Below are 12,210 nucleotides of genomic sequence, written 5' to 3'. Positions count from 1 at the left end.
CCTGTAAGACCATCGAGTCCAACCTCCTGCTCAATGCATGTATGGCTGGATGCGCTTGATCTTGTCTGATCTTGGAAGCTAAGCAGGGTCAGCTCTGGTTAGTACTTGGATGGGAGACCACCTGGGAATCAGGCTTCCTGCATTGAGCAGGGGTTTGGACTCTATGGTCTTGTAGGCCCCTTCCAACCCGATGATTCTATGAGATCTATGTATTTATGTATATAATCATCTATATCTTGCTATTCCTTATCCAAAGACACAAACTCAAAACGGCTCAGAAGTTAAAATCAATTTTAGAACATCTCATAAGCAACACACATTACAAAATAGAAAAGCCACAGCAATAAAAGTAACAACAGGCATGGAAAAGACCATTGCATAGGAGCAACAAGTGCAAGAGGTTACCATACCAAAAGCACTATGAAATATCAGGTTAAACTCTAAAAGCAGAACCAAATAATGCAAAAGCTTTCTGAAAGAACCCAGTTTTGGCCAAATGCCTAAAAGAACAGAGTTTGGGGGCCGGATGAGCTTCTTTGGAGAAGGGCATTCTGCAAATTTTGCATCACCACCGAAAAGGACCTGGTCTTCATTCAGCAATGAGACCCAAAGCAAGGCCTCCGATGTTGAACGGAGCACTTGCAGGGATACATGTGGAAGAAGGCTGTCTTAGGGACACCCTGTCCATATACGGCTTTAAAAGTCAAAACTGTCGTCTTAAATTGAGCCAAGAAACAATCAGGCAACCCGTGCAGATCACACAAGATCAGAGTAATGTCCTCTGATCTGCCCAACAACCTGGTGGCAGCATTTTGCACAAGCTGAATTTTCCGAATGTGTTTTAAAGGTAGCGCATTACAGCTGCTTTTGTAAGCCAGGGTAAGATTTAAAGATCAGGAATTCATTGTGTAGTGGCCTGACCCCAACCCTCAGCAGCAGCCAGGACTCTGACGCAGAGGCGGAGGAGCCCGCTGGATTAGTTAGGTCAGTGGCACAAGCCACAGAGGTGCTGATTCCAGATCCCCACATACAGAACCTGAACAGACACTGACAGCCCCAGACAAATCCCTAGATTCAGCAACTCTGAGTCAAATTCCCCTGAGGAGCCATCTGCTTTAAACCTGTGGCCTTACACCCCACAGTGCCTACTCACCTGCACACAATGCACAAAGTGGGGGCTGGCTTATAAGTAACAGAATGCTAGTCCCTAAGCCAAGGGACTACCCCTTTAAGGCTCTCCACTCCTCAGGAAGTGGGTGGAGCCTGGGAGGGATAGTCTGGCCCTAGGGCAGCCTTCCCCAACCTGGTGCCCTCCAGATATTCTGGACTGCAACTCCCAGAATTCCTGATCATTAGTCATTATGGCTGGAGCTGATAGAATTGATGTGCCAAACATCTGGAGGTCACCAGGCTGGGGAAGGCTGTCCTAAAGGGATAAAAGGCCTCAGTTACAACCCAGACCTTCACTGGAGCAAATGGTGTGCTTGGCACTGCCGAAGGTTTTGCAACACACATACAGAGCTCCCATGATTGCGAACCCTGCTGTATCAAGGTTTCCGATCACGGAAACTCTGTAAGCATGTCCTGCTGAGCGTGCCTACAGGGTGCTTTTCAGACCTTCGTGCTCAATGCACAAAGGTCTAACTGGCAGCTGGGTGAGTGGGAACATTGGGGACAGAGCTTACGTGCGTGCCCATGTCCCGCCCCCCCCCCCCCACACACACACACTTTTGCCCTACATGAGAGCAGGTGAACGCTTTCACAGGGCTGTCCTTGTTCTCATCTGTGAAATGTTGAAAGATAAGTCCACCAATTAAAGAATACTGAGTTGCTCATAGAGATCCAAGAGCAGACAAAGTATCATACCATACTATTTTAGGTCATGCCTGTGGCTTCTAGCCCCCATTTTAAAGCCCATAGAGATTGAGAGGGAAATCCCCAGGGCCTAAAGAGGCAATTGTCCTTCACCTCCTGCTCCTTCTCAGTATTCAGTCTCCTCTCTGTTCCCAACTTGAGCAGAGAGAGAGAACACATGTAATGGAATAGGTCACATTCCCCAAAATATGAGCTTCTGGTATCTCTATATTCTCTTCCTTCATCTTCAGACACTTCCTGCTAGGATGGGAAAAAGCTATATGAAGCTTGCAAGTTTATGCAATGACTGGGGTGGGGGGGGGAGATCCAATAGAAATGATCTTCTGACCTCTTTTTGCCTTTCTCATACTCTGGAACAAGTGTGACAACAGCTCTGCAAATAATCCTCTGAACTTTCTTATTAAGCATTATGACATCAGTTTGTTGTTGTTCAGTCGTTCAGTAGTGTCCGACTCTTCGTAACCCCATGAACCATAGCACACCAGGCCTTCCTGTCCTCCGCTCTCTCCCGGAGTGTGCTCAAGTTCATATTCATTGCATCGGTGATGCTATCTAGCCATCTCATCCTCTGCTGTCCCCTTTTCCTTTTGCCTTCAATCCTTCTCAGCATCAGGGTCTTTTCCAGGGAGTTTTCTCTTTGCATTTGGTGGCCAAAATATTTGAGCTTCAGCTTCAGTATCTGTTGTTCCAATGAGCAGTCAGGGTTGATTTTCTTTAGGATTGACTGATTTGACCTCCTTGCAGTCCAGGGGACTCGTAAGAGTCTTCTCCAGCACCACAATTCGAAAGCATCAATTCTTCGGCGCTCAGCCTTCCTTATAGTCCAGCTCTCACAGCCATACGTTACTACTGGGAAAACCATAGCTTTGATTACGTGGACCTTTGTCGGCAAGGTGATGTCTCTGCTTCTTACTATGCTGTCTAGGTTTGCCATAGCTTTCCTCCCAAGGAGCAAGCGTCTTTTAATTTCATGGCTACCGTCACCGTCTGCGGTGATCTTGGAGCCCAAGAAAATAAAATCAGTCACTGCTTCCATTTCTTCCCCTTCTATATGCCAGGAAGTGATAGGGCCAGATGCCATGATCTTAGTTTTTTTAATGTTGAGTTTCAAACCAGCTTTTGCACTCTCCACTTTCACCCTCAACAAGAGGCTCTTGAGATCCTCTTTGCTTTCTGCTATTAGGGTGGTATCGTCTGCATATCTGAGGTTGTTGATAATTCTCCCGGCAATCTTAATTTCGACCTGTGATTCATCCAACCCGGCGTTTCTCATGATGTACTCTGCATATAAGATAAATAAGCAGGGCGACAATATGCAGCCTTGTCGTACTCCATTCCCAATTTTGAACCAATCGGTTGTTGCATGTGTGGTTCTTACTGTTGCTTCTTGACCCTCGTACAGGTTTCTCAGGAGACAGGTAAGGTGGTCTGGTACTCCCATCTCTTTAAGAATTTGCCACAGTTTGTTGTGATCCACACAATCAAAGGCTTTAGCATAGTCAATGAAGCAGAAATAGACGTTTTTCTGGAATTCTCTTGCTTTCTCCATGATCCAGCGAATGTTGGTGATTTGATCTCTAGTTCCTCTGCCTCTTCGGAACCCAGCTTGTACTTCTGGTAGTTCTCAGTTCGCATACTGCTGAAGCCTAGCTTGTAGGAATTTGAGCATCACCTTGCTGGCATGTGAAATGAGCGCAATTGTACGGTAGTTTGAACACTCTTTGGCATTGCCCTTCTTTGGAATTGGAATGTAAACTGACCTTTTCCAGTCTTGTGGCCACTGTTGAGTGTTCCAAATTTGTTGGCATATTGAGTGCAGCACTTTAACAGCATCATCTTTTAGGATTTTAAATAGCTCAGCTGGAATACTGTCATCTCCGCTAGCTTTGTTGTTAGTAATGCTTCCTAAGGCCCACTTGACTTCACTGTCTAGGATGTCCGGCTGTAGTTCAGTGACCGCGCTATCATGGCTATCAGGGACATTCAGATCTTTCCTGTATAGTTCTTCTGTGTATTCTTGCCACCTCTTCTTAATCTCATCTGCTTCTGTTAGATCCCTGCCTTCTTTGTCCTTTATCATGCCCGTCTTTGCACAAAACGTTCCCTTGAGATCTCCAATTTTCTTGAAGAGATCTCTAATCTTTCCCATTCTATTGTTTTCTTTGATTTCTTTGCATTGTTAATGTTAGAAGGCCTTCTTGTCTCTCCTTGATATTCTATGGAAATCCGCATTCAGTTGGGTATATCTTCCCCTTTCTCCCTTGCTTTTTGCTTCCCTTCTTTTCTCAGCTACTTGTAAAGCCTCCTCAGACAGCCACTTGGCTTTCTTGCATTTCTTTTTCTTTGGGATGGATTTCGTTGCTGCCTCCTGAACAATGTTACGGACCTCCGTCCATAGTTCCTCAGGCACTCTGTCTATCAGGTCTAATCCCTTAAATGTATTCCTCACCTCCACTGTATATTCATAAGCGATATGATTTAGGTCATACCTGAATGGTTTAGTGGTTTTCCCTATGTTCTTCAATTTAAGCCGAAATTTTGCAAGAAGCAGCTCATGATCTGAGCCACAGTCAGCTCCAGGTCTTGTTTTTACTGACTGTATGGAGCTTCTCCATCTTTGGCTGCAAGGTACATAATCAATCTGGTTTCAATATTGACCATCTGGTGATGTCCATGTGTAGAGTCGCCTCTTGTGCTGTTGGAAAAGAGAGTTTGCTATGATCAGCGTGTTCTCTTGGCAAAACTCTAATAGCCTTTGTCCTGCTTCATTTTGTACACCAAGGCCATGCTTGCCTGTTATCCCAGTTATTTCTTGACTTCCTGCTTTAGCATTCCAATCCCCTATGATGAAGAGGACATCTTTTTTTGGTGTTAGTTCTAGAAGGTGATGTAGGTCTTCATAGAACCGATCAACCTCAGCTTCTTCGGCATCAGTGGTTGGGGCATAGACTTGAATTACTGTGATGTTGAATGGTTTGCCTTGGATTCGTACTGAGATCATCCTATCGTTTTTGAGATTGTACCCCAGTACTGCTTTTCCCACCCTTTTGTTGACTATGAGTGCTACTCCATTTCTTCTAAGGGATTCTTGCCCACAATAGTAGATATAATGTTCACCTGAATTAAATTCGCCCATGCCTGTCCATTTTAGTTCGCTGATTCCCAAGATGTCTTGCCACCTCATGTTTGACCACCTCCAGCTTACCTTGATTCATTGATCTTACATTCCAGGTTCCTAAATAATATTGTTCTTTACAGCATCGGATTTTCTTTTCACCACCAGATGCATCCAGAGCTGAGTGTCCTTTCGGATTTGGCCCAGCCGCTTCACTCTTTCTGGCGCTACTTGGAAATTCCCTCTGCTCTTCCCCAGTAGTATATTAGACACCTTCCGACCTGAGGGGCTCATCTTCCAGCGTCATATCTGACATCAGTTAGTTAACACTAATAATTACAGAGACCACATCTATGGGTGTCTGATAAATTAGAGTGAATTTGTTTTTTTAACGAACCACCCTAGGACTAAGGTTAACATAAGCCCAGAATTTTAAATAATTCCCCTTTCCCCACAGAGCAGCATTTTAACTGTGATATACAACTCTACAATTCTTATGGGAATATGTTCTCCAGCTTAATAAAATACACAAACCATAATGTTTCCTTCCATGTTTTTGTTTGACCTGAAAAACATTTTTTTCCCTGTTAAGGAGTTGTCCGATATTTTGATTCTGGGCAGGAAATAAGATTAAGGCAAAAGTTCTTAGTGCTTCCCAGACTCTGATAAACGTTGATGGATAAAGTGTATTTATGGTTGTGCTTATTTCCACAGTTTTCATGAATGCAGCTATACCAATTGCAGCTGTTCTTGCGGTAAGAATTATTTTGGGGGGAAGGGGGTATCACTGAGCAAATTAGGGCTTGGAGAGCTATGTGCACAAATGGCCTCTCAAAATTCTCCATCCTATTCGTTGGCAGAGAAACTGGGGGGATATTTTCACCGAATTTCTCCCAGGGAAGGAGTAATTCTCCAACAGTTTCTCACAGATAGGGCTCACCATTGGCAGGGGTTGTAGCACAGCTTCTTTCTTTTTTCCTAAGGGTTTTTGGTTTTCTCCACTGCTTCTGTAGGTGGCAACACCATCAACGGTGTTGAGGCTTCCACTTTTTTGAGGCAGAATTTTGAATTTCTCTTGGTGGTATTTCTGAGCTTACCTAATCACTGCGAGGTGGCCGAGGGTGCTGTGTGTGTTTTCTCTCTCTGTTACACATCTTTCCACTGCTCTGCAGCCTCCCAGGCCACCTGCACTTCCTGAACTGAAAAGGCCCCATGGGAGGAATTGCCTCATGACGTCTTCCTCATGATGGCTTTAACTGAAGTGCAGGAAGCTGAGGAGGCTACACGCTGCTACAGAGATTACTGTACAATGACAGACAGGACACTCACGCACACCCCTCAGCCACCTCACAAGTAAGGTAAGCCCAAGAACCCCAAGCCCAACCCATAAGAATTTCTCCAAAAAAGCAATTTCTTTTCTGCAAAATTGAATAAGAATGGTAGAAAAAAAAATGGGAGAAATTTTCAGCACAGCACTAGCTATGAAAACTATAGTCCGTCCGACTACATTTGCTGCCGCAATTGTCCCCTGCACCCTGTCCCACATAGTTCTGCATGCTATTAGCCAGCAGGAGCCCTTAGAAGAACTACATCTCCCATAGTCCCCACTGTCCCCATCACACTGTTAAATAGAGCATAGTAATCTGGCAGGTTCGGTGCCCAGCATGAATCTTGTAATTCCATTGGTGCAGACAGTTATCCCTTCTGTCCAATTCTGTCTATTTTACTTTGCAGCCAGGGGAGAAATACAATTGGTGACTGGCTGCACAAAGTCCTCTGCAAGCTATCCCGATTAGCACCATTAGGATGCACATCCTAAAAGGAAGGATATGTGAGATAGTCCATGAAGTTTCCATAGATGTAAGAGATCAAGGGATTGAAAGGCTGAAAATTCCACCAAAATTTACAGACAACTTTTGCACATCTCTAAAAATGAAATTGTGAATCAGCTATTTGTCTTGGTCATCTGAGTTGAGTAGAACCAGACTCCCATGTATTCTTTTTATTGTTCTGCCCAAAGTAACATGTACTTTTCCCACCAACTTCCTCTTTTCCTGAAATGACAGACCTTTGTGACCTACACGTATGCTGTAGGCATACTAACCACAGCCCAAGCCTTTGCATCTCTGTCCCTGTTTCACATCCTGGTCACTCCGCTGTTCCTGCTCTCCACTGTCGTTAGATTTGCTGTCAAAGCCATCATTAGGTATGTGGTTTAATGCATATGAACAAATAAACCTGCATTATACTGAGTCAGATTGTTACAAAACAAATGTGCACACCTAGCCAGGGAGAATATTCCAGCAAAGCCTGGAATAGAAGTCTTTGCACATTGTATTGGCTGTTTGATTCGAGTAGTTTTTCAGAGTTTGGCCAGATAAGTCCAGAGACTACAGTTTCTTTTCCTTTTTCCTTGGTTCTGTTGGAGCTGAGAAATGGCTGTTGCTTAATGGTGGCCACCATTTTCCCCTCAGAATGTTCCAGAATGACACAGGGTCTGGGTCATTCTGGGTCAAAATGGCAATTGCCAAGAGGAAGCTCATCATTGTCCTTGTTTTAAAAATGATTAAAAAGAGTAGGGGAGCCATTGCCCCACCACTACTGGTAAGCCCCCCCAAAACCCTTTAACATCCCCACTCCCCCACCAAAAAACCCCTAGTCCTCAGCTTTGAGGGTCCAGTTTCATCCCACCTTCCCAAACTTCATGCCCAAAGCTCTGTCTGGAGAAATTTCAGCTCAGCAATAGTTGTGAGGCTTTCTACGCTGGGAGGACTGAGTCCATGGGATGGCCGTGCAGCTTAGAATCAGAGAACATGTTTTGCCTGAAGAAGATCCGTGAGCTAAGATAAGTGTCCACGTCTTTGACCAAAAAACGCACACATGGGATTTTAAACCACTTTAATATGGTTTGGTCAACATTATCCGCATGGCTCAGATTTGCTGGTAAGGGAAGTTTGGCCCTAGGGATGTGCAAACACACCCCTGTACGGATTCTCCAGGTGCCTGCCCAGCCCCTGCCCCCACTCACTGGTCTCCAGCCCCTTCTGTGCTCGGCGAGCAGCCCACACTCACCTTAGTGGGCTCCGCAGCCACCATTTTTTGAAAAATAAAATGGTGATTGCAAAAATACCCAAAAGTGCACATTTTGCATATGCAAATATGCACATCCGCAAACATGCGCATTTCTGTGATCGCCATTTTATTTTTCAAAAAATGGCAATGGCACAGCTTGATGAGGCTGCTGGGGTGAGTGCGGGCCGCTCGCTGAGTGCAGGCAGGGGGCAAGCGGGGACAGGGGCTTGGCCAGCAGGGCTCGGGGGTGTGGGCAGGGGAGGTTCCACCAGATTCCCAGATGGAATCAGGTGCCCGCACCATCCCTATTTGGCCCACAGACTATTCCTTGTGCAGTAGAAGATTTCATGATTTATGGGATAGCTGGAATGGTACTGGTGGGGAAACATGGGGGGATACCATCTATATTTGTCAATGCTGGCATGTGGCAAAGCATAACCCATGACCCCATATCCCTCTTAGCCAGGCTATGTGTGTTGTAGAAATAGGTACAAAGATAGCCCAAAATAGTCTCAAAGCCAAAAGAAAACATGTTCAAAATTCTCTCAAAACAAATCAAAATCTGCTAATAAAGTTCAGAGTTAAGCAAAAGGTAAAAATCAAGAAAGCTGAGGGTATTGCTTGTCTGCGTACAGACACACAGAGGCCCCAGAAACTCAGTTAGCTGCTGCTGCTTTTTCTCCACACAGCAGTTATTCCCCACACCCTCAACATTCCAAGTGCCGCCTTATGAAATCTCATAGGGATTCATTATACCATATGAATGGTATGTTTTGTCGGTCCAAAATAATATCTCCCTCATCCATGATTTGATTGTGGATGAGGGGGCTGACCTGGCATGTATTACTGAGACCTGGGTGGGGGAACTGGGAGGGGTCACTCTCTCCCAGCTGTGCCCTCCTGGGTACTCGGTGCAGCACCAACACCGACTTGAGGGTCGGGGAGGGGGGGTTGCCGTGGTCTATAGGAATTCAATCTCCCTCGCCAGGCTTCCTGCTCATTCGAGCGCAGATCTTGAGTGTTTGTACCTTGTGTTGGGTACCCGGGACAGATTGGGGATTCTGTTGGTGTACTGCCCACCCCGCTGCCCATCAGACTCCCTGCCTGAGCTGACGGAGGTGGTCTCGGACCTGGACTTGAGGACCCCTAGGATGATGGTCCTGGGGGATCTCAACTTCCATGCCGAGGCCGCTGTATCCGGGGCGGCTCAGGACTTCATGGCTGCCATGTCAACCATGGGGCTGTCCCAACATGTCATCGGCCCAACGCATACAAAAGGACACACGCTTGATCTGGTTTTCTCGACTGGGCAGGAGGATGGTGATCTGAAAGTGGAGGAATTAACATCTGTCCCTTTGTCATGGTCAGATCACTTCCTGCTGAGGTTTAGACTCCTGGCAGCCTTTCCCCTCTGCAAGGGTGGGGGACCTATTAAAATGGTCCGCCCCCGGAGATTAATGGATTCCGATGGATTCCAGAGGGCTCTGGGGGATTTTCCTGCTGTTATGGCTGGTGCTCCTGTCGAAGCCCAGGTCACTCTGTGGAATGCAGAGATGACTCGGGCGGTTGACACGATCGCGCCCAAGCACCCTCTCCCTCTGAGCAGAGCCCGGCCAGCTCCTTGGTATACACCTGAGCTGAGGGCAATGAAGCAAGAGGGGAGATGGCTAGAATGCAGGTGGAGGAAAACTCGTGCTGAGTCTGACCGAACACAGGTAAGAGCCCACTATCGAGCCTACTCTGTGGCGGTGAGGGTGGCAAAGAGACAGTTCTTTTCCACCAGCATTGCATCTTCTCAGTGTCGTCCAGCGGAGCTTTTCCGAGTGGTTCGCGGCCTGTTACATTCTGGGCAAGGGGAGAGATGGTGGAACCCTCGGTAGCATGCTGTGACGAGTTTGCACGGCACTTTGAGGATAAAGTCGCTCAGATTCGTCATGAATTGGACACCACCATTAATGCAGTTCCATTGGTAGAGGCATTCAGAGCACCGTCTGGTCCAGTTTTATTGGATGAGTTTCAGTTACTGAGGTCTGTGGATGCGGACAAGGTGCTTGGCCAAGTCCGATCGACCACTTGTGTGCTTGACCCTTGCCCTTCATGGCTTATTAAATCAAACAAGGAGGGGTTGTCCGGCTGGGTCCAGGAGGTTGTAAATTCCTCCTTGAGAGAGGGAGTGGTGCCTGCCGCTTTAAAAGAGGCGGTAATTAGACCACTCCTGAAAAAGCCTAACCTGGACCCAGAGGATGTTAACAATTATAGGCCAGTGGCCAACATCCCCTTCCTGGGCAAGGTGCTTGAGCGGGTGGTTGTAGGACAGCTCCAGGCACTGTTGAATGAAACGGATAATCTAGATCCATTTCAATCGGGCTTCAGGCCTGGTTTTGAAACGGAAACTGCCTTGGTCGCCCTGTGGGATGACCTCTGCCGGGAGAGGGACAGGGGGAGTGCGACCCTGTTGATTCTCCTGGACCTCTCAGCGGCTTTCGATACCATCGACCATGGTATCCTTCTGGATAGGTTGTCTGGGTTGGGAGTAGGAGGCACTGCACTACAGTGGTTCCTCTCCTACTTGGATGGCCGATTCCAGAAGGTGGTGCTGGGGGATTACTGCTCTGTGCCATGGCAATTGTGCCATGGGGTTCCACAGGGCTCTGTTTTATCCCCCATGCTGTTTAACATCTACATGAAACCGCTGGGGGAGGTTATCCGGAGGTGTGGGCTGAGGTGCCATCAATATGCGGATGACACCCAGCTCTACCTCTCTTTCTCATCAAAACCAGGTGAGGCAGTGGCTGTTCTGAATCAGTGCCTGGCCGTGGTTATGGACTGGATGAGGGCTAATAAACTGAAACTCAATCCAGACAAGACGGAGGTACTGTTAGTGGGTGGTTCGTCTGCCCAGCTAGGTGATATTCAACCTGTTCTGGAGGGGGTTGCACTCCCCCTAAAGGACCAGGTTCGTGGTTTGGGGGTGCTCTTGGATCCAGAACTGTCACTTGAGGCACAGGTGAACTCAGTGGCACGGAGCACTTTTTATCAGCTTAGGCTGGTATACCAACTACGCCCTTATCTGGACAGAGATAGCCTTGCTACAGTTATCCATGCTCTGATAACTTCTCGTCTGGATTACTGCAATGCGTTATACGTGGGGCTGCCTTTGAAAACGGTCCGGAAACTTCAGCTGGTCCAAAATAGGGCAGCAAGATTGTTAACAGGGACTGGCCTGCGAGCTCATATTATGCCAGTACTTTTCCAGCTGCACTGGCTGCCAGTCCATTTCCGGGCCCAATTCAAAGTGCTGGTGTTAACATTCAAAGCCCTTAATGGCTTGGGGCCAGGTTACCTGAAGGATCGCCTCCTCCCATATGTGCCTGCCCGGACCTTAAGATCATCATCAGCGGCCCTTCTCCGTGAGCCCCTGCCAAAGGAAGTGAGGCGGGTGGCTGCTAGGAGGAGGGCTTTTTCTGCTGTGGCACCCCGGCTCTGGAATGAGCTCCCTAGTGAGGTTCGCCTGGCGCCTACATTGTATTCCTTTCGGCACCAGGTGAAAACCTTTTTATTTTCCCTGGCCTTTTAGCATTTTAGCTTTCTAAATTTTTATCTTTGCTGTTTTAAATCTGTATTTTAAACTCTTGCACTGCTGCTAGGTTTTATTGTGGTTGTATTGTTATATTGTGGTTTTAATGTTCTGTATATTTTAAATGGTTTTATTGTGTGTTGTTTGGTTTTAATTTTTGTGAACCACCCAGAGAGCTTCGGCTATTGGGCGGTATAGAAATGAAATAAATAAATAAATAAATAAATAAATACCATTAAACATTATTTAAAAAATAAGTAAATTGAATTTTAAAAAAAGAAATTCCATTCCACCAACTACAATAGAAAGGGAATAGGAAAACATATATGGTTTTCATAAGTACACAGTGCAGAATTCAGCATCTTGAGAATCATGTTTATAAAAGTGATACGTTTGTAGCCCTCAACCAGTTGTGGCACCAGGTTTGAGCGGACCCAGCTCAGTTCTGGTGGCCCCTCAGCACTGCTTTAGTGCCATCATCCCACCCCCACACAAATTTACCAGGGGGTGGTAAAGTGGCAGGGGTGCATCAGGCGACATGGAGATGGGAAGCAGCATGCAGCCTGGTGCT

General features: G+C 46.7%; 1 protein-coding gene across 2 annotated transcripts in view; it reads left to right on the top strand.

Moving 5' to 3' along the window:
- Nucleotides 1-12,210, top strand: part of ABCC9 (ATP binding cassette subfamily C member 9) — a 141,704-nt gene that overhangs the window by 50,914 nt on the left and 78,580 nt on the right. For both annotated transcript variants that reach the window (XM_084811694.1, XM_084811695.1), the window contains 2 exons: nt 5,705-5,745; nt 7,057-7,196. In XM_084811694.1, coding sequence (XP_084667820.1) covers nt 5,705-5,745; nt 7,057-7,196 — 181 coding nt within the window. The remainder of the gene's footprint in view (nt 1-5,704; nt 5,746-7,056; nt 7,197-12,210) is intronic.

The sequence above is a fragment of the Heloderma suspectum genome, chromosome 7 (genome assembly GCF_057233095.1).
Source record: "Heloderma suspectum isolate Gila_16-S chromosome 7, 16-S_ref, whole genome shotgun sequence".
Taxonomy (NCBI): domain Eukaryota; kingdom Metazoa; phylum Chordata; class Lepidosauria; order Squamata; family Helodermatidae; genus Heloderma; species Heloderma suspectum.
The sequence above is the reverse complement of the archived record's forward strand: the minus strand, read 5'-3'. Positions and strand labels throughout refer to the sequence as shown.